We start from the raw sequence: 22,203 nt of genomic DNA on the forward strand, positions 1-22,203 counted from the left end.
TGAACTGGTCAGAAGAAACAGCTGACCCAGACACTCCACGTGTCTAAACCAGAGCCACCCACTCCTGGTTTCACATGTGCTTTGGTAGCAAGCTAGGGGAGAGCTTTCTAACTCAGCACTCAGCAGTCACAGATCGGAGCTCTCTTCGTTCTTCCATAAGCATTTCTAGTAGCCTGACGATCTAGCTGGGCATTCTTGAGTCTATGGTAACACTGCTGGAGATAAAGAGTCTGGTCACATGATCTCAACAATCAAAATCACAGAAATGGATTACCAGCAGCCTGGTCCATTATGCTCAGAATTGTAGATTTGGCTGCATAGTTCTATATAATTCTTTGAGTTGCTATGGTAACAGCATACCTGTCTACAGTTCAGGTAAAACACAGATCTATTCTTCAGAATCTATTGGTTCTACAGGCACACGTAGCCACCATCCAAAGGAGGTTTAGAAATAGAATGAGCATATTCCCAACTCCCTGAGCAGCACAGGGGCTGCTGTGTAGTACTGTAGAAAAGAGCTAGTCTCGGGAACTACTCTGAATACAGGGAAACAATGTTATTTAAGTCTCTTAACCAGTCCCAGGCTAATTTTTCCATTCATAAAATACAAACTACAATTCTTTCCTAGCTCCTTTCACAGAAAGAAAAATAGTTTAAAACTGCTTACAACCCTTAAGACCTGACTTAATGACTAAGACCATATGCTTTGGAAATAGAGAGTTTTTATCCATGCGTACACTAGTACCATGATGTTGGCCAAGTGCCTCTCTCTCTTGCAAGCGTCAGTGTTCTTAATTCAATAAACCTCCAAAGATAACCACAGTAGAGGCTGGAGAGATGGCTCAGCAGCTAGGAGCACTTATTCTTGTAGAAGACCGAATTTTGATTACCATGAGTTTCAGGGAGCAAGTCATGTACATGGTGCACATATATAACATGTGTAGATATGCATACACAGACAATAAAAATAAAATAAAGATAACTGTGAGAGAGGGTTGAGGTTTTCACTCAGTTCATAGAGCACCTGCTGAGCTCATATGCAGTACCTCCCACTCCCTCTCCCCCCGATTTGGGAGAAACGAAACAGGCCAACATGAAATAGTCAGGAATGTCAGTTTTTTCTTTTGGTATTTTCCTGGTAATCAGGCAGGTAGGTGATAATGGCTGTTCGGCTCTCAATGCTACATATTGGACAAACCCTGCTGTTCTCCACTGAACGACTTCTGCTTTAACATATGATGGTGAGGGAGCTTGCTAATCAATATGAGCACTGTCACTTCTGGTTCCAAGAGCAGACTTATTTTGTAAAAGTACTATTCTTATCTTCATTTTTATATGAAAAACTGAAGCTTTAGAAAGGCCAAATCGCAGTCAGGAGTCCCATAAATAAGGCCAGCTATACCAGAACTTGGCCCCATATCTACCAAAAAGTTAGCCAGGAGTGTCAGGCTCTACTGCCCGGCTTTACTTGTGGACTCTCCCTCTTGGAGAATAATAGTATTATAGAATAGAGGGCTTGCTGGTCTGCAATGCAGAAGACTCATTCTTAAATGTAACTGTGTTTTGAGTAATCCACCATGGAGTTATGGGAAGAAAACTAGAAGGTGTTCCTGATAAGTGTTGTGTGGCCTTACTATGCTTGCTCAATCTCTGAGACAACTGTTTCCTTTCTAGCAAAATGCAGGAAGTAATGAATGGCAGTCACTCATGTTCCTTTTCTAGAAGTCTGCTGAAAGTAACTTTAGGGCCTGTGAAATGGGTCAGAGGATCAGGGCTCCTGCTGCAAACCCAATGGCCTGAGTTTGATCCCTGGGGCCAGGTGGTAGAGAGAGCAGTGACTCACCCACGTTATCTTCTACATGCATTCTTTGACAAACATGCGCCACATACATCTACACACATACATGCTTATGTATGCACATACCTATAAGCATGCATGCATACATACATAATTATTTTAAATTTTGTTTTATGTAGCGAGACCAGCCACCTCTCACATGTCTGCACTGATATTTTACTCAAAAAAACAAAAAAACATCCATGAACTTGGTGGGTGACCATGTTCTACAACTGTTCATGTTAGCACTGGTCTTGTTCAAAAAGCCATAACAAAACTCTTAATGTTTCCCCTCAAGCCATCTTTATGTTGTATTCAGGATTTGTAGGCACAGGAGATGGGGAGGGCGTGTATTTCTGGTACCTGGTATGTGACCCTTACTCTCATTGGTCCCTTCCATATGAAGTACACAGCTGTCTTCCGGGCACACCGTGGCTGTGATGGGTATCGACTTCACACTGAGGTACTTCTACAAGGTTCTGATGGACCTCTTACCAGTTTGTAACCAAGATGGTGGCAACAAAATAAGGTAAGCCCTCCAGGGACACCACTTCCTGTCTACTGCCTAAATGAGTACTAGGTGTGAGCAAATCAGTACTAGGTGTGGACCGCGTCGAGACAGGAGATGTGTTCATGGCCTGGCTATCCTGCTCAGGCAGGGTTTATTGTCTTCTTTCCCCTCCCCTCCCCTCCTCTTTCTACATATGTGTGCTCGCATGCACACACACACACACACACACACACACACACATCCGCACACACATGCACACACACATGTAGAGGTCAGAGACTAACTTCAGGTGTCTGAGACAAGCTCCCTTAATTCATGACTGCAAACACCAGGGTACCTGGTCTACGAGCTTTTGAGGATTCTGTTACGGTGAATTAGTTAAACCACTTTGGCTCCCTGCACACTGCACCAGCCCAAGGGCTCTCTGGATTTGTGAATTTAAGACAGACAGACAGACAGACAGACAGACACACACATATACACACACACACACACACACACACACACCAGTTAATTTTGATATGCCTTGTCTAGCTCAATGGCTTGGTACTTCTGAACCTCCCCGTGGCTTGCACACACTTCCCTCCAATATTCCTGGCTTACCACCTTGTAAATCTATGTTTTATCTTTGCTGCCCTGTTACCTTCTGGGCACCCCCACGGGGCTGAATTCCTTTACACTTATATTGTTGGGTGTTTCCTCTCCTGCACCCAACAATCAATCTGATCCTCCTCCCTCTTAGTCATGGCGACAATCTAAAGTCCCACCTGTCTCCCTGCTCAGCCAATGGCTATATGGCAACTCTTTATTATCGATCGAAGTCAGCTGGGGCCAGGGACCCTCGAGTCTGGAAGCGCAGCTTTTGGGAGCTGAAATAAGACAAAGCATTACAACCAATTCCCAACAAGATTCTGATTACAGATATGTGCTATTGTACTGAGCTTTCCATGAGTCTGGGCAATCACAAGACAAGTGGTTTTCCCCCTGAGCCATCTCCCCAGCCTTCCTTTCTTTCCCTTTTTGAAGGTGCACGCATGCTTATTATTTAGGCAAGCAGACGCAGCACAAAGCAAGAGGACTAGCGTTGGGCCCCAAAGTCTTGTTTCTTTAGGAGTGGGTGATTAGAAGCTCCCCTCAACACTGGCATTGGGAAGACCAGAGGGCACTTTCTCTCAGGCAGCACTTTTGATGTTAACTTAGTCATTAAGCCAATCTTTGCAAAATTTCAGCTGCTTAGACTGCACTTTTACATCTTCCCCGAAAGAGGCTCACAGAACTACGAGACGGTGCCTCCTGAATTTCAAAAGGAAATGTCTGATCAAAGCAAGGGCATTCCCTTGATTCAATGCAGGCTGCTTTTAAAAATAGCTTCTTAGTTCAGTCTTGTGCTCCACGCTTCGTGTCACTGTTGAATTTCACATTGGTGTTTAATGGGCGCTCTCAGGGATCCTGGCCACTGCTATGAGGAACAAAACAGAGCATAGTCTTGATTAAAGAAGTCTAGTGCTGCTTAATGTTGCTACCATTATGTTCATATGTACTGAGTGTCAGATTTTGTTTATGTTTGTGTCTGTAAATACTTATTTACTTCTTTCCTAAGAAAGAAAGAAAGAAAGAAAGAAAGAAAGAAAGAAAGAAAGAAAGAAAGAAAGAAAGAAAGAGAGAGAGGAAGAAAGAGAGGAAGAAAGAAAGAGAGAGGAGCTAGCATCTTCCTTCTAATATCTTTGCTAAAGATTTTGTTCCTCACACAGTTGGGTTGGGTGGGCACATCCTCCATGACAGTGGTTCTCAACCCAGGGGTTGTGACACCTTTGGGAGGTCAAATGACCTTTCAATGGGGTCACCTAAGACCATCAGAAAACACAGATATTTACATTACAATTAATAATAGTAGCAAAATTACAGATGTGAAGTAGCAATGAAAGTAATTTTATGGTTGGGGGATCACCACAACATGAGGAACTGTATTAATGGGCAGCAGTACTAAGGAGGTGGAGAACTACCACTCTATGAAATATATAGGTGACCACAGAGCTATGTGTTCTTACCATAACCTGGAGGCCAGGTAGCCCATCACCTCAGGAAAAAAAATGTGTCCACTTGCCAGTGAGCCTGCCTTTTTCTCCCCAGAAGTCTGGATAGATGCAGTTTAAGGCAGGCATATGCAAGTGTTCTCCGAAAGCACGGTAGCTGCTCATATGAATAAAAGACATCACTTGTTTCATACAGGTGCTTCATAATGGAGGACAGAGGCTATCTGGTGGCTCATCCGACCCTCGTTGACCCCAAGGGTCATGCACCTCTGGAGCAGCAACACATTACCCACAAGGTATTCCTTGGCCAAGAGGGTCAGTTCCATTCTGTGACAGCCTGGGGTGTGTTAAGTGACGTGTGTCTTCTGTCTTGTGGCCTTGTCAGGAGCCCCTGGTAGCAAATGATATCCTGAACCATCCCAACTTTGTGAAGAAGAACTTGTGTAACAGCTTCAGTGACCGGACAGTGCAGAGATCTTACAAATTCAACACTAGCCTGGTGGTAAGCTGTGTGCACGCGCCTGCTCCTTCGTGGACAGAATAATGCCCATGTGCCTTGGAGTCACAGAACCGTGGGCTGAGGGAAGGACTTTAGTATGACTCTCACTGTGATAATCGTAGGACAAACGGCCAGGATGGCACAGGGACTGTCTGAAGGTCACAGGGTTGGTACTCTGGTTTGATTAATCCACCAACTGTATTAGTTATGGGTCCCGAGAGCAGTGGTTTTCAACCTGTGGGTTGCGACCCCTTTGGGGACTCAAAATGACCTTTTCACAGGGGTAGCATATCAGGTATCTTGCATATCAAATATTTACATTACAATTTATAACAGTAGCAAATTATAGTTATGAAGTAGCTACGAAATTAATTTTATGGTTAGGGGGGTCACCACAACATGAAGAACTGTATTAGAGGGTGATAGCATTAGGAAAGTTGAGAACCACTGCCCTAAAGGGATAGGATTTATACAGTGAATATATATATGAAGATTTGTTAGAATGACTTACACGCTCTGGTCCAGCTAGTCCAATAACGGCTGTCTACCAACCAGAAGGTCCAAAAATCCAGGATCTGTTCAGATCCTGAGGCTGAATGTCTCAGCTAGTCATTAGTATATTCTGGAATTCCAAAAAAGTACGTCCTAACTGCAGTGGAGGAATAGACTTGCTATAGAAAGCAAAAGGGGAGAGAGAGAGAGAGAGAGAGAGAGAGAGAGAGAGCTTCTCCTTCCATGTCCTTCATGAAGATATGGCCCAGAGTCAAAGTGGATCTTCCTACCTCAAAAGATGTGGAATAAAAGTAGATATCCAGCTTAGAAGTGGGTCTTCCCACTTCCGATGATTTAATTAAGAAAAAAGTCCCTCAGAAGTGTACCTGAGTTTTAATTAATTCCAGATGTAGTCAACTTGATGGCTAAGGCTATTGATCACACCAACCCATCTCTTTGAAGTTTCTGCTGAGGGCTGCTCCTATTCTCTGTACAAATGCCTGTGGTTCTGTGTACTCCTGTCTCCGAGATATGATTTGGCTTCCTAAATCCCAAAGGCTGGCCTACATAAGTCCTCATCACCCATCATGTTAGATGGGAAGTATTCTGGAAATCATCCTGAAAAAGTGTTTGTGTTTGTTTTTGTAGCTTAGAGTATTCTTCAGAATTTGAATTGCTGCTAAGTATCTAATATATTCTTTAAAATTTGTGAATGATCTTAGCTAAAAAGAGAACAACCCAAGGCCAGCTGGTGGTGGCACACGCCTTTAATCCCAGCACTTGGGGAGGCAGAGGCAGGTGGATTTCTGAGATCAAGGCCAGCCTGGTCTACAGTGTGCTCCAGGACAGCCAGGGCTACACAGAGAAACCCTGTCTCGGAAAAAAAAAAAAAAAAAGAGAGCAACCCTGGGCAAGGGGTGTGAGACCTAACATTCAAAAACTCATTCACAGGGAACAAGTTGTTAATTTACATAGGCATTTATGTATCTCAGTCATTAAATGTACAGTATAATTTTGAAGGCTGGAGAGATATGGCTCAGCAGTTAAAAGTACTGGCTGCTCTTCTTGGGTTTCAATTCCCAGCACCTACATGGCAGCTCACAACTGTCTGTAATTCCAATCCTCAGAGATCTAGCACCCCATACAGACATACATATAGACAAGATACCAGTACACGTAAAATAAAAAGAAATTAATTTCTAAAGAATAAAAAAAATAATTTGTAATATGCTGGATTAACTTGAATATCTTAAACAAAATATTATGAAGTTGACTGTGAAAAGCATCGCCCAGCAGGAAGGAGGAGTTTTGAAGTACCACATCCACAGCGCCACCCCTTGGACCTTACTCCACTGAGCATCACTGTTGCAACGCTCGCACAGTTTTTATATGAAAGTCTGGTTCTTTCTATGTATCTAGTTCATTTCTACAATGCCGTGGGCAGGCAAAGCCACAGGTTGAAGTGAAAATACTACTGAAAGGCAGGCTTTAGTTGAATGGAAATTAGGATTTCTTTGTTGTTACTTTTTAAGTTACAGCGTGTGTGGGTGCACAGACGTACATAGGACACACGGATAGAGGTTAGAAGACCACTTACAGGAGTCAGGTCTCTCTTTTAGCCATGTTGATCCCCAAGATGGAGCTCAGACTGTCAATTTGGGTGCTAGGTGCCTTCACCCACTGATCTATCTTACAGACCAGGGATAGGTAATTTCTTTTTTTTTTTTTTTAAGATTTATTTATTTTATTTATACGAGTACAGTACTATTGCTGTCTTCAGACACACAGGAAGAGGGCATTGGATCCATTACAGATGGTTGTGAGCCATCATGTGGTTTCGGGAATTGAACTCAGGACCTTTGGAAAAGCAGTCAGTGCTCTTAACTGCTAAGCCATCTCTCCAGCCCAGTAGATAATTTCTTAATGTCTGAAGTTTTCTCCCTAAACGAAATTGAAGCATTCTTGATAGTGAAGCTATCTTAGTCAGAGTTTCTATTCCTGCACAAACATCATGACCAAGACGCAAGTTGGGGAGGAAAGGGTTTATTCGACTTACACTTCCACACTGCTGTTTATCACCAAGGAAGTCAGGACTGGAACTCAAGCAGGTCAGAAAGCAGGAGCTGATGCAGAGGCCATGGAGGGATGTTCTTTACTGGCTTGCCTCCCCTGGCTTGCTCAGCCTGCTCTCTTATAGAACCCAAGACTACCAGCCCAGAGATGGTCCCACCCACAAGGGGCCTTTCCCCCTTGATCACTAATTGAGAAAATGCCTTACAGCTGGATCTCATGGAGGCATTTCCTCAACTGAAGCTCCTTTCTCTGTGATAACTCCAGCTGTGTCAAGTTGACACAAAACTAGCCAGTACAGAAGCTTTTTGCATAATAAGCCATGTCACTGCATGCCCTAGCAGAGAGTGTCTTCCACACTGGACAAAACTCCTCCAGAATCCTCTCTGTGCCACAACCCTGGAATGTGGACTCCTGGTCACCAACATTTTAAGAGATGAATGACATAGACTCTGGTGTGAGTTGGAATAATTTTCCTAAGGTATCTGATACAAATGCAGAAGGATGGTTATAACATAACATTATCATACAGATTTTGAGTTTTTGTGGCACTCCTAGAAGCTGCCCATCACATTTGCTAGCTATGGAATGAAGAAAAAAGGAGGCTTAGTTCAGTTTCAATGTTGCAGAAGCAGGAAGTCAGTCTTCTCTCAAAGAACCTTTATGTTTTAACTGTGTTTTATTCTAGGAAGCAGAAAGGTTTGTTAACCAAAAGAAAAAAGTGTGCAGCTTGTAGCTAATTAGGTTTGCTTTTGAAACAAATTTACTGCTCTGACAAAAGCAACTAAAAGCCCAAGTGTTCGTTCTGCCATACAGCTCAAGGGTGGCATCTACCATGCTGGAGAAGTCAAGGACATAGGGGACTATTATAACTGACCACACTGCATCCACGATCAAGAAACAGTGAGCATAGTTGCATCAACATCTGCTGCTATTCCATCCCCATTCCCCTTTGACACAGTCCAGGATCCATCTAGGGAATGGTGCTACCCACAGTGGGATCTCTCTACTTCAACTAAGTCAAGCTAATTTCCCCACACACTAAGTGATATTAACACTCCCCTACAATGATGTTATCTTTTTTTCTTATTATAAAACTAGTAGCTGGAGAGATGGCTCAGCCGTTAAGGACACTTCCTACTCTGCCAGAGAACTGGGAAGAGTTCAATCCCTAGCACTCCCATGGCTACTCACAGCCATATGGAACTCTAGTTCCAGGGGATCTCATGCCCTCTTCTGGCCTCTGGAGACACATGCATGGTGCACAGACACAGGCAGGCACTAGAGCCATGCACATAACATTGAAAAAAGAAAAAAGCATAATAAAATTATCTATGAAAATTTATATTTATGGAAGTATAGATGAAAAATAATATATACCAACTATTACATGAAAATTATATGGGACTGGTAGAATTACCTGTAATTTTTTTTTTCTCATCCAAGTGAAGAAAACAAGGTTTTTAACAAACAATGCTCCCTAGGCTACATTTTAAACCAAGAGACGTCTCAGTGGTCATGAGCCCTTGCTGCTCTTTCAGAGGACCTAAATTGGGTTCCCAGCACCCGGGGATCCAACACCCTATTCTAGCCTCCAAAAACACACACATATAAAAGTAAACCTTTTAAAAATACTAAAAAATGTTGAACAGTGGCCATGTGATGCTTTAATAATCACAATCTAAACTATTCTGTCTTTTCTGCAAGAACGCTAAGTTGCCAGGTGGTGGTGGCACATGCCTTTAATCCTAGCAATCGAGAGGCCGAGGCAGGAGGATCTCTGAGTTCAAGGCCAGCCTGTGAGAACAAAACAAGTTCCAGGACACCCAGGGCTACACTGAGAAACTCTGTCTTAAAAAACCAAAGAGGCTGAGGCAAGTCTTTGCACTGCTGTCTTTCATCTTTTCCACAGGGGGATTTGACGAACCTTGTGCACGGCAGCCACTGCTCTAAGTACCGCCTGACAAGGATCCCAGGAACCAACGCGTTTGTCGGCATCGTCAACGAGACCTGCGACTCTCTTGCCTTCTGTGCTTGCAGCATGGTGGACCGTCTCTGTCTCAACTGCCACCGGTGGGCTGGATTCTGTTCTTGGACTGTTTTGACCAATGCCAGGCATTTGGAGCAGAAGGGGTGGGGATGTGTCCTGGGGAAGGGAAGTCCAGGTTTACAGGAGCCTTTAGATCTGTGCCGTTCCCATGACCCAGTCACTGTGGCTGCGGGTTCAGGTCAAATGCTATTTAAATCTTCATCCACGGCCTCACTTTCACCGTCGACTGTAAAACTCGCAAAGGATTTTTTTTTTTAATCTTAATCCCCTGGTGTGTGTGTGATATTCTGCTGACATCTACCTCTGACTAGTAATTCTGTTTGCTTTTCAGAATGGAGCAAAATGAATGTGAATGTCCTTGTGAGTGCCCCCTGGAGGTCAATGAGTGTACTGGCAACCTCACCAATGCAGAGAACAGGTAAAAAAAAAAAAGTGTGTGCGTGTGTGTGTGTGTGTGTGTGTGTGTGTGTGTGTGTGTGTTTATGTGTGTGCATGCATAAATTTATATTTGTATGTATGCATGTACACATGTACAAATGTAGGTATGTGTATAAGCTCCATGTTATTATCATGTTTTCTATAGATTTGTTTTGGGTTAAGAGTGTACAAAAGTGCTTTGTTCTAATGAGGAACCTAGTCAGTAAGCCAGATTTCAAATAATGTCTGCCTTGAGGTTCAAATAAATATGCTGTGACGTATTAATAATGCATGGCTGTATTAAAGCTGAGGAGATGGTTCTGTGGGTAAAGTTCCTGTCGTGCAAACATGCGGACTGAGTACAAGTCTCCACAGCCCTGTAAAAGCCAGGCAGTGACATGTGCCTGTAACCCTAACAATCCAGGAAACAGGCAGGACGATCCCCAAGGGTTTACTGATCAACCAATCTAGCCAGATTATGGTGCTGTAACTTCAGGTAGGGGTGTGTGTGTATGTGTGTGCGCGCGCACGCGCATATGAGCACATATATTATTTCTATTGTACACAAATATAAACAAATTAAGCAATCCAATAGTTAAATGGATTGACCCAAGGTCTCACTGAGTGGCAAAGCAACCTATACCAAATATAAAAACTCAGATTTGTCTGACATTATCAAGGACCTAGGTGTTTGGAATTTGGGTGCCATTGACCCTAACCTCCAAACTTGCTTCCTACATAGAAACCCGAGCTGTGAGGTTCACCAGGAGCCAGTGACATACACGGCTATCGACCCAGGCCTGCAAGATGCCCTGCAGCAGTGTGTCAACAGCAGATGTAACCAGAGGATGGAAAGTGGGTAAGAGACCTTCCTGAAAGCTGGGTGTGGTGGGACATGCCTTTAACCCAGCACTCGGGAGGCAGAGGCAAGAGAATCTCCGTGAAGCCAGCCTGGTCTACAAAGTGAGTTCAGCACAGCCAGGGCTACTATACAGAGAAACCCTGTATCAAGAACTGACACACACACGAGAGAGAGAGAGAGAGAGAGAGAGAGAGAGAGAGAGAGAGAGAGGGAGAGACTATCTTGAGATCAGTGCTTAGCAACCCCACTGAGCCTCTGCAGCCAGTGCTTGGTTCCCTATCCTTCATGCTTTAAGGAGATGTCCTTTGTGGGGCGCTAGTATGGTTCTTACACCATGAGCCTTATGTCTCACAGATGAACTCTTTCATTCCCACTGGTTACAGGTATTTGACTCTTGCTCTAGGCTGAAAAGGGCCTCTGCTGTGTGTATGAGGTCATTTTGTTTCAATAAGCAAAGTGCAAGAGATGTTGCAAGGGATTAGGATCTGGGCTTCCAAACAGGACCCAGCAGCCATCAAGGCTTCTCTGGGAAGTATTGCAGAACTCATTAGTTTTCCCTTCTCCGAAAACAGATCTGCTCCAGGGTAGTTCTGAGAACTACCAGCCCTGTGTCCCCTGCAGCAGGCTGCTCCCCTCTGGGTGTTTTGGACTAGGCATGGGGCAGAGGCTATGGCAGACCTGGAGGAGGGAATTCCCTCCCTCTGCCTGCTGGTTACCATGTGGATCAGGCCAAGCGAGGGCACAGAGGGCATGTCAGCCTCGTCTTTGGTTGAGCTGAGGAAAGGGTCACCCAAGCACTGATTAACATGGGTTGTCACGCTACATTTAGGAGCAGGTAGCATTGCCACCAGTGTAATTTTTTAAGAGCCTCACTATGCACGCGGCTCAGGAGACTGGCTGTTAGGAAAGCTCTTTTAAACAGACTGACTACTCTTTTCCTGAATGTATTTGTCTATTATTTCTTCCTTTTCCAACAAAAACCAACATAATGACCACTCACATGGGGCATGTTAGACCAAAACCAAACAACCCTGGGGCCATTTGCCTTTGATCTTCTGAGATGACTTTGAATAAGACCACACTAATTCCCACGTGGAGGTTGTAAGGTAACTCAGAATACTTGGCCTTCTCTCATTGTCCTGTGGCCGAGAGGCATGCAATAGCCACCCTCAGGTTAAAAACTGCTCTCCCCACTTGACAAGGAAAGGGGCTTGACAGGCAGCCATTCAGAGCTGGAGTAAAGCTGGGGCCCTGAGATCTGACTAAAGGCCAACTTACCCGCCCTCCCGCTCATACTGCTTCCTTAAACATTGTCAACCTGCCAGGGACTGTTTCGGTGTGCTGGACTGCGAATGGTGTGTGGTGGACAGTGATGGAAAGACTCACCTGGACAAATCCTACTGTGCGCCCCAGAAAGAATGCTTCGGGGGGATCGTGGGAGCCAAAAGTCCCTATGTTGATGACATGGGAGCCATCGGTATGTTGACTAGGGATCCATGGTGATTTGACTCTTGAATGCAATTTTCTGCCTGTATCCTGGGACCAACATTAATCATCCTTTGCCCAGCTTCCCTGATTCGTTTGCCCAGTCATCCTTAGTTAAAAAAACCCAAGGCAGATAATTACCTTCAGAGCTGGCTACACACTCTGTGCAGTGAGCAGCCAACCATGCTGCCAAATTTTGCAAGCCTGGAATTCATTCCCATGAAGCTGACTTTAAGAAACTCTGGCCTGGTTTCCACATGGCTGAACTCGAGTCCGCTTGGATGTGCATCCCAGCTGTCAGAGCACAGGGCCTGCCTGGGGTGTGCTAGCTCATCCCCGAGCCTTCCCTTTCCCCTTCCCACCTTACAAGGTTTCAGCTACCCACCACTGTTTAGGGCAATGAGGTCAGCAGATGCCAAGGCTGCTTAGGGTTGCTATAGCAGCTTAGGGTATGGACAAAGACACCATATGAAGAGCCCCCTGGGATCAGGTCACCAGTTCTTGAAGATACTACCAAAGACTCTATTTATCATTGGATTTTTTTTTCCAGTGTCTTCCCAGAATCAGCAGCATGCCCTTGCTCTTAGCTGGCAAATTTGAGTCACCGTATCTAAGCCACTAGTGAATGTAGACGTTTCTCATCTTGGTATACAGTTGTGACCCCATAAACCTATTATGGGTTGAAAAAAAAATGTCAAAATGTTTTTTAATACACTCAGCCTGCTGAATGTTAAATAACTTAACAGAACAGTTCACCACAGAGTGCTGGTTTTTTAACCCTTGTGAGCCCAGGGCTGATTGGGAATTGCCATAACCTGCATCAAGAGAATATCTATCTTCCATATTCCAAGCCCAAGATTCCAAAGCCCAAGCCATTTTTACTGAATGCTTCATTACTTTTTACCATCATGAAGGTGACAAATGAGTCAAATCATCACAAATTAGGGACCATCTGTATCTTGCTTTTTTTTTTAAGGTTTATTTATTTATTTTGTATATAGGAGTACATTGTTGTCATCGTCAGACACACCAGAAAAGGGCATCCAATTCCAAATACAGATGGTTGTGAGCCACCGTGTGCCTGCTGGGAATAAAACTCAGGACCTCTGGAAGAGTAGTCAGGGCTCTTTACAGCTGAGCTGTCTCTACAGCCCTGTATCTTGCTTTTAAATGTCTACACATCTACCCTGACTGAAGGGAGGCTATATTCTCTCCTACGGGGCTGTGGGTTTGAGTTCTTGTGTTACTGCTGAACCAGATAAGGGCACCGTTCACACAAATATACTCCAGAGGGGTATTGTCTGTGCTTGCAGGAGGCCACACCTCTGCAACGTGGCCTGTGAACCATAGACGTGTGTACTTCATATCCCTTAGTTCATGTGTCCTTCCAAGAAGCCCACCTCACCTTTCTCTACTAGGTGCTGTTGCCTCTTGAGGGTAGCCAGGACTGCATCAGCACTAGGCAATGCATGTGCGTAAACGGTTTTCATCTGTTCACTCTTTGCAGCAGCCCTTAGTATCGGTGCTCTTGCTCTGTGTAGCAACCAACATTTAAGAATCAGGAATGAAACGAAGCTTCCACTCCCACATTCTTGTGTGTCAGTGAGGAATTTAGAGCATAGCACGGCTATCCACCAAACCCTTCTGCTCTTCTCCTTTCCCTCCCACCACGCTTGCTCCATGCCCACCTCTCCCTGCACTTGTGAGATGCTGACACGACACATCCATTCATTTCTTCTCCGCAGGTGATGAGGTGATCACACTAAACATGATTAAGAGTGCTCCGGTGGGCCCTGTGGCCGGAGGCATCATGGGCTGCATCATGGTGCTGGTCCTTGCCGTGTATGCTTACCGCCACCAGATCCATCGCCGCAGCCACCAGCACATGTCACCTCTTGCTGCTCAAGGTGAGTACAGAAAGCCTCTTGGAGGTTGTTGAGCAGCGATTTGAATAGGCCTCTCAGAAATCGTAGAGCAGCGTGACATCTGATGTCCCCAAAGCCTGCTTTCTAATTTAGTGCCTAAATTCCACATGCCCCATTTTGATTACCCAGAAAATACCAGGCCCTTTCCAGATACTGCCGGCATCCTCATCCCTCACATACTCCGTGGCTTACATGAACTGGGCAGCTAGCGTGCTGACCCACAGGGTGTCAGCATGCTGCCCTTGCAGGTCTGAACCCAAGCAAATCAGAGACCTCCAGATCATTATGAGCAAGAATTTGAATCTATCCAATGGCCTTCCTGTACATTAGAATAATCAGATCTTTCCAAACAGAATAAATCATCGAAGCAAACTATAAAAAGAGTTGGCCTATATTCGTGACCTTGTTGCCATCTGAGTCTGCCATCTGTACTCAAAGCCATTCCCACCCTTCCCGAAGTCCCCAGAGATATGTCAGCCTGCCCTTTGTGAAACTCACAGTTTTCCTGTCCACTTAGCTCAGCTTGTAGGACTAGTGACAAGTTGGTGTTAGGTGTTGCTATGACGACAGACCTGACACAGCATAGCCACAGAGAAAGGTATACCTACCTGAGAATCGGCTAGACTCAGGGTGGCCGCATCCAGTGTGGCCTTGCACCTGTATGCAGCTCTGGAGCCTTTTCACGGCTCAGCCAGTAACGCTTCAGACCCACTTCTTCTGCTTAAGCACTTGATAGAAGATTAACAATGAGCTGGCCTCCACCCGTTTCTTCTTTCTCCAGAACACTATTCTAGATGCTCTTCCCTTATTCTCTTGTTCTTCCTTTGTCTCTGCCCACCCATGTATCAGACAGAGGCATCTGTTCATTCTCTTGCAAGCTCATTATTTTATTTTATTTTATTTTATTTTATTTTATTTTATTTTATTTTATTTTATTTGAGGGGCTGGAGATAGAACCCAGCACACTTGAGGAGAGCTTTCTACCACTCTCCTCCATCCTCTGCCCTGAACTCATTCTTGACGGAATGCTGTCACCTAGCCATCAAACCATCACTCAGCAGGGTATTAAAGCCCATGGTTTTGTTTGATTAAATAGTCATGTTTCTCTCTTTCTAATGATGGACAGAAATGTCAGTGCGTATGTCCAACCTGGAGAATGACAGAGATGAAAGAGACGATGACAGTCATGAAGACAGAGGCATCAGTGAGTATCTGCCACCCCCTGCCTCGTGTGTCAGCGGGAGGCTAATCCAAAATAAATATTCTTTCTTATGTCCTTTTGGCTTGTATTAAAATTTCAGAAGCTTTGACATGGTAGATTTTTTTTTCCTCCCCTTTTCACTAGGAATAGGTGTGGGTCTCTGCTTTGTTTCAGAATATCTCTTTTTTTTGGGATGTTATCTTTTACACTTTCTTTGACCTAAAGCCTCTCGCCCCATGACTTTTCCAACATGTTGTTTTAGAAAGAGAACTTTCTAGAAAAAATTTTTTTAGTCCCCTAATTAGTGTACACATCTCAGAGTAATGGAAAAGTGCTTTCTTTCTTAAAAGAGACTTCTGTTGATGTTGAACTCCCATGGCCTTTCGCTGCCTAGACGTTAGCCTGCTGGTGCCTGGAGATAAGCAGCTGACCGCCCCTCCCTGCATCAGCCCTAAGCCAGCTTCCCCCACCCCCATCCTTAGGATTCTTTTAAAAATTATTTATTCTAACTTCTGAAAGACTGACCCTTCCAACACGTGAGTGAGTGGGCATGCTCAGAGCAAGGGGGTTGAACAATGAAGGCACTGGCACAGGAATGACATTAATTGTCCGTGACGTCCTACAGTCAGCAACACCCGGTTCATAGCTGCAGTCATGGAGCGACACGTACACAGTCCAGAAAGGAGGCGACGCTACTGGGGCCGCTCGGGAACTGAAAGTGATCATGGTAAGATCTGGTGTCCGGCATTCGAGCTCCCAGAGGCCTGGGCTATGCTGTGGGAGGCGGGCACAGACTGACTCTCTCTTTCTCCTGTTCTGTTCGTAAGCTAATTTATTTTGACATAGTTTCCCCAAAGGATACACCCAAGCATGACATGGTTTGAGAAAAGTGTCAAGCTAAAGGGCCCTGACCACACAGATTGCTTTCAAGTTTTTCTCCATCGAGAAGGTGGGGGCTGGTGAGATGGCTCAGTGGGTAGAGATTCTTGCAGCCATGCCTGATGACCTGAGTTCAATCCATGGAATCCACATGACAGAAGGAAAGAGCTGATTCCCCCAAGTTACCTCTGACTGCCCCACACCACAGTGTACAGGCACACATACACAAATAAGTGTAAATTTTTTTCTTCTCTATATAGCCTTAGCTGTCCTGGAATTCACTTTGTAGGCCAGGCTGGCCTTGAATTCATCGAGACCTTTTTGACACTTATTTCATATCTGTAACCAAATACCAGGTGAAAAAAACTTCAGGGAGGAATTATTCCTTTGGCTCAAGGTTAAGAGGTTCAGTTTGGTTGCTAAGCAACCATATTATGGCTTAGGCCTGTATCTTAAGTAAAACACCATAGTGGCAGGGGCAGTCTTAGAAGACAGCTGTGACCATCCTACCCAGGGTGGATGGAGTCGGGGGCATACACCAGAAAAATAGTCAAGGTAATATAAATCAGGAGCAATCACCAATGACCCACTTCCTTCATCCAGGTCTCATCTCCCAGAGTTCCCAGAACTTTCCAAAATAATGTTTCTAACGGGGTGTATATGTGTGTCTGTCACTAAAGGTGTGGTCCCTTAGGTCCCAGGACCTCCTGTTGCTGGTGGACCAGTGTCAGCATCATACTCTTGGGTCATAGACAAATCTAGGCTGTCTTCTAGCATTGCCCATCCCCATCTCTGGCCATGTCTTCCAGGCTCAAAAGCTTTGATTAAGAACAACCATTTGCACTGACCCATGTCATGGGAAGTCCCACGTCCTCTCCCAAACATCAGCCACCGTGCAGGGCTTCTCACGTTCTTGGTGTCTTGTTGCTTATTGTGTCTGGGACAGCAGGTGTGTCAGGTCTGAGCCTCGCTGCCACTATCAACCAAAAACAGAACCCAAGAAAAGAATGCTTTATTGTTAAAACTACCTAAGTCTTTGAATATGCTTAGATAATTACTTTAACCTTTTTTTTTTTAAATCTTGGCTTTTCCCACACCTATCCTGAAAAGAAGAAAAAAAAGTCTTCAAACACTGTATCTCTATTTGTATGCAAAAAGCACAGAAGATGACATCCCTCCAAGCAACCAATAGTCCCCTGACACCACCTCAGGGATGCAATCTTCCCTTGGAGGATGTGAGATGCTGCAGCCCAGCCTGGTAAATCAGAGGCTGTGTATTGAGCTTTGAATGACATTGTTCCCGCTGACTAAATAGAACCTTCGGGTTTCTATGGAGAACAGAGGCAGAACTTAAATTTTTCAGTTTCTTGGCTTCCTGCCTCCCCTATCCCCCCCACCCCACCCCCAACAAAAGAATCCTTTGAACCTGCTTAAGTTCTTCTGCTAGGTCATTCTGTGCCTTCTCTTTTGAATACTAAAGCAGGTTCCAGGGCTACTAAAGTTCAGCAGAAATAATTTCTTATTCAGCAGAAACACCAGCTCTCAGCTCTCCCTCTCCCGTGGCATCCATACCAAATTAGGATCTGGAGTAACGATGTGTTTCCCAGTTCCTTCCACTGTCTTGGTGATATAGCATGAAGCAGCAGCTTAGGTAAAGTGCCCCGTGAAGTATGAGTACCTGAGCCAGTGAGGCAGCAAAGGACTCACAGTCGCTCATCTCCCACTAATTGGATTTCTATTATCCCCAAGGAATAAAAAAAATAGTTTCTCATGCAGACAGAATACACCACCAAAGGAAGTGCAGAGTGTTGATGGCGCCCAGATCCAAAATACATCATTAAATCAATGGAGCCTAACGGTAGGCTGTCGTATCCCTGAACCTATACAGCATGACACCAAAAGTGACCCATCACGTGGATGGCCCTGCCATGCCAGCAGGATAAAATCTACGTGCACATTAAGGGAGAAAATAGAATTGATTGTTTTGTCAACATGGTTTTGAGTGGTGGTCCTGTGTGTCATTCCTGTACTGGGCGTGTCCTGTGCACTGGACAATGTGGGGCTGGGGGACACCCTCGAGGCAAGGATGAGTTCACTTTAGAGTCTATCACCTCTTGTTGAGACTCTAGCGAGCTACTTTAGTCCTTAGTTTCCTGATTCTTAAAAGTAGAATGGCCAGCTGTGGTAATACACATCTAATCCCAGAACTCTAGATGCGGGGACAGGCAGATCCTGTTATGTGGAGGCTAACCTGATCTACTCCTCAGCAAGTTCCAGGCCAGCCAGGGCTACACAGGGACACTCTGTCTCGAAAATAAATACATACATAAATAACAGGAATAAAATTTCTACCTGGTAAAGTCCTTGAAGATTAAAGGGCATGGGACGGTGGGAGCAGGGGGGGGGGGGTTGCACCTGTGCTCTCTCCTCCCTGCTAATACTCTAGGGGAACCCAGAAATGACGCGCAGATGTGTTCATAGATCCATACATGGGGGAAGGAGAGAGACTCCTGGAGTGAACAAAGGAGAAAGGGAAAGTAGTTCATGATCCAAGGAAGGGCTGGAGCTCAGGAGAAAGCAGTGCCAGGCTTCTACGTTATGCTGAGTGTGCGTGCGTGCATGTGTGTGTGTGTGCACACACGCATGCGTATGCTAGAGTGCTAAACACCTAGGCCCCTGGTAAGCTGCATAGTGATGATGTTCCTAGAATGAAAATTTCGATTGCTTGGAAACTTGTTAGAGATAGTTCGTGAGGACATGTTTTAAAGCATAAGGTTTTATACCTTTGGTGCTGGGAATGAAAACTAGGATCTGGTGCATGCTAGGCAAATACTCTTGTGTTGCGAATACCCCAACCCCACTTTCATCAATATCCCAAGACAACTTAAAAGTGTTTGTTCTTGTCGGCAGCATATGAGCCTTTCAAGTTGAGCTACTTACTAAACAGCTTTGTAACCGTGTGTCTGTCTGCTTTGTCTCATATTTCTCTTGAAAACAGCAAGTTCTGTCTGGTATCTGCTGGATTATTTTTAAGTTGAAAAAAGCAGCCAGCATGTGTTTATTTGCCCCTTGTGAGTTTATATTGCTGTTACTTCCTCATTAGAAACTTCACAGCCGAGTTTAGACAGATAATTTTTCCTTGAGTGTGTATGCGCGTGCATGTGTGTATGTGTGTGTGTGTGCAATCGCTAGGCAACCTTTTCTTTTTGAAAATGGGATTTCTCCCTCATCCTTGAATGATGAACAAAAACCTAGTCAAAAGCAGACATATTTTGGAACTATTCTCCTGAAGTTACTGCCTGTGGCCACTAGATGGCGAGTGAGTCCCTGAAGGAACCTTGGGTTTTCCCAAGTAACAGTGTCTCAGGAAGTGGAACATAAACACATAAGCAGAATGCTAAACTACAGAAGCCAAGTTTGGTCTTCTATTCCTCATGGGTGCCTGGCCTCATTCCTAAAGTGTGGATCTTACTTGAGGCTATCTCCATAGATGCTTTTCTACATATGCCTTTGCAATTGCTGCCAGAGGTCCTTTGTGTTCAGATAACATTTTTTTCCGTGATCCCTCGCAGTTCTCAGTACACAGCACAACTGCCTGGCATCGAGTAAATGGTTATTTGTTGGATGAGAAAATGTGTCTGTGGGCTGAGGAGAAGGCTCTGTAGTTTGCAAAGCGCTTGCTGCACAAGGAGTGAGGACCTGAGTTTCCACAGAACCCACACAGAGCCAGGCACAAAAGCCCCATCTATAAGCCCAGAGTTCTTTCCCATCGTGAAATGGGAGGTGGAGATGGGAGAATCCCCAGGAGCCTGTGGGAGGGCTAGACTGGTGTATACAGCAGCAAATGAGACCCTGCCTCTAGCAAAGGAGGAGGTAAGGACCAACACTAGAGATTGTCCTTCGACCTCCACACGTGCACACCCATACTCACACGACTACCACATACACCCACAAAAGCAGGCTTAAAGAGAAAGAAAAGGGCATGCATTGTTTTACCTGCTGCTCTGCCACTGGCTGTGCCCTGGGGATTCCCATTCATGTAATTAAATACTCGGAAAGTGTGGAGTGAATGAGTCATGTCGGTGCACACTTCTCATCACTTGCAGATGCTGGGAGAAGCCACCTCAGAGAGGGAAACGTATTTTTGGCTCACAGTTTAACGGGTCTCAGTCTATGCTTAGCTAGCCATGCATGCTATTTCTGGGCCCCGGCCAAGCAAACAGTGATGGCCTCATGGTGGGTGAGGTATATCTTTCCAGGGCGAGCCTCCAGGTGCATACTTCCTCTAACTGGACCCCACCACCTACTTCCGACCTGCTCCCACTAATGCTGCATGGTTTGAATGTATCAAGGGATCAGTCCACAGATGAGGTTGGAGCCATCTTGGTTGAGCCCCTTCCCAAAGCACAATAAACAATATCCAAGCCCCCAACACAACAGCCTCTGGGGAAATCTCAAATCCAAACACAATGAGGCAAATAGTTATAGAAAATCTCTGGACTAAAAACTATTGAATAGGAAAAAAAATGGATTTCCAAATCTTCCTAATTATATGAGACTAGTGTTTGGCATGCTAGGGAAAGCGACGGGGAAGAGAAGACACATTGATGTCATGACTTGGGGAGTTATAGTGTGCGAAGGCTTGCTTGTTTTTTAGAGTTTGGGGGACTGATCCTAAAGCCTTGTATATGCCAAGCAAGTGGTTTCCCACTGAGGTATCTTCCTGGCCCTTTTTAACTTTATTTTGAGACAGAATCTAAGTTGCTCAAGTTGGCCTTGAAGTTGCTCTGTAGCCCAGACCAGCCTTGAGCCTGTATCTTCCTGCCTCAGTTTCTAAGATGCCTTTAACAGATCTGTACCTGCGGACCTGGCTGGTTTTGCTGTGAACTATCTCCTTTGTGTGAGGCACTGTGTTCCATGCTAGGAGTGCAGAGGCAGCAAATAAGAAATATTGGCTAGCCAGGCAAAGCAGTGACCATCTTTAACCCCAGCACATGAAGCACAGCAGGAGGATTTTGGGCTATTTAGTGAGTTCCAGGCTAGCCTGGGTTATGTAGCAAGACCATATCTCCAAAAATAATAAACCAAAACAATGGGGCAATCTGTCAACAAAGAACCTGTTTTCAGTATAATATGGTAGTCACAGAATGCCATGCAGAGAGACAAAGGAACACCAAACCCAGGTGGCTCGCAAGACCTGAGGCAGGTCGGGGGGTGGGCATGGAAGACTTAGTGGAGAAGACCTAAGGCACAGAGAAGCATGAAGCATAGCAGTAGGATCTGAGAAGGTAGGAACTTACACTGGGTGTGCTAAATAAATGATCAGTCCCTTACTGTGGCACTTGGAAGTGACCAGAGATGAGATCCACCTGGGTGGCATCTAGGCAAACAGCTTAAATGCTTTGCTAATTGACACCTTCCTTGATATGCAAACGACAGTGTGGTTTGGACCTATGTCTAGCATCTTTCAGAGTCTGGCCTCCCATCTCACAATGTAGTCTTAGCCCTGCCCTCTATCGCTTAAACGTGGATAAAAGTGTCACTGTTTCCTCTAGAAACTTGGACCATCTACAGGGATGTCAAGCCCTCTAACCCCTTTACCTGGTTGGTCCATTTGGCCCCCAAGCTCTGCTTCTTCCCAGGAACAATCTCTTGATGTTAGGTGCTTCTCCACCTTTAAGCGTTCTTACTGTCCACCATGGACTGGAGGTCTGGGATGCAGCCTCCAATTCTCTGAGTACCTGGCTTCTGCTCAGATTGTGGTGACAAGTGTCAATACACCCCCAGTACCTGCCACTAAGTGCTGGTGGTTTCAGCTATCATTTTCAGCCTAGCCTCAGCCCTCCTACCCAGCAGCCTTGCCTGCTTTCCCCAGGCCCAGCTTTTCACCATTTCCCCAAGGTAGCCAATCCTTTTTAAGGCCGTGGTTCTCAACCTTCCTA

The 22,203-nt window shown here is 45.1% G+C and overlaps 1 protein-coding gene across 1 annotated transcript in view; it reads left to right on the forward strand.

Moving 5' to 3' along the window:
• Nucleotides 1-22,203, forward strand: part of Cachd1 (cache domain containing 1) — a 227,071-nt gene that overhangs the window by 202,049 nt on the left and 2,819 nt on the right. Inside the window, exons 17-26 of the mRNA NM_198037.1 lie at nt 2,244-2,366; nt 4,578-4,677; nt 4,767-4,883; nt 9,355-9,515; nt 9,824-9,910; nt 10,652-10,768; nt 12,097-12,248; nt 14,002-14,163; nt 15,308-15,385; nt 16,008-16,109. Coding sequence (NP_932154.1) covers nt 2,244-2,366; nt 4,578-4,677; nt 4,767-4,883; nt 9,355-9,515; nt 9,824-9,910; nt 10,652-10,768; nt 12,097-12,248; nt 14,002-14,163; nt 15,308-15,385; nt 16,008-16,109 — 1,199 coding nt within the window. The remainder of the gene's footprint in view (nt 1-2,243; nt 2,367-4,577; nt 4,678-4,766; nt 4,884-9,354; nt 9,516-9,823; nt 9,911-10,651; nt 10,769-12,096; nt 12,249-14,001; nt 14,164-15,307; nt 15,386-16,007; nt 16,110-22,203) is intronic.

Source organism: Mus musculus, chromosome 4 (assembly GCF_000001635.26).
Source record: "Mus musculus strain C57BL/6J chromosome 4, GRCm38.p6 C57BL/6J".
In the NCBI taxonomy this organism is placed as follows: Eukaryota; Metazoa; Chordata; class Mammalia; order Rodentia; family Muridae; genus Mus; species Mus musculus.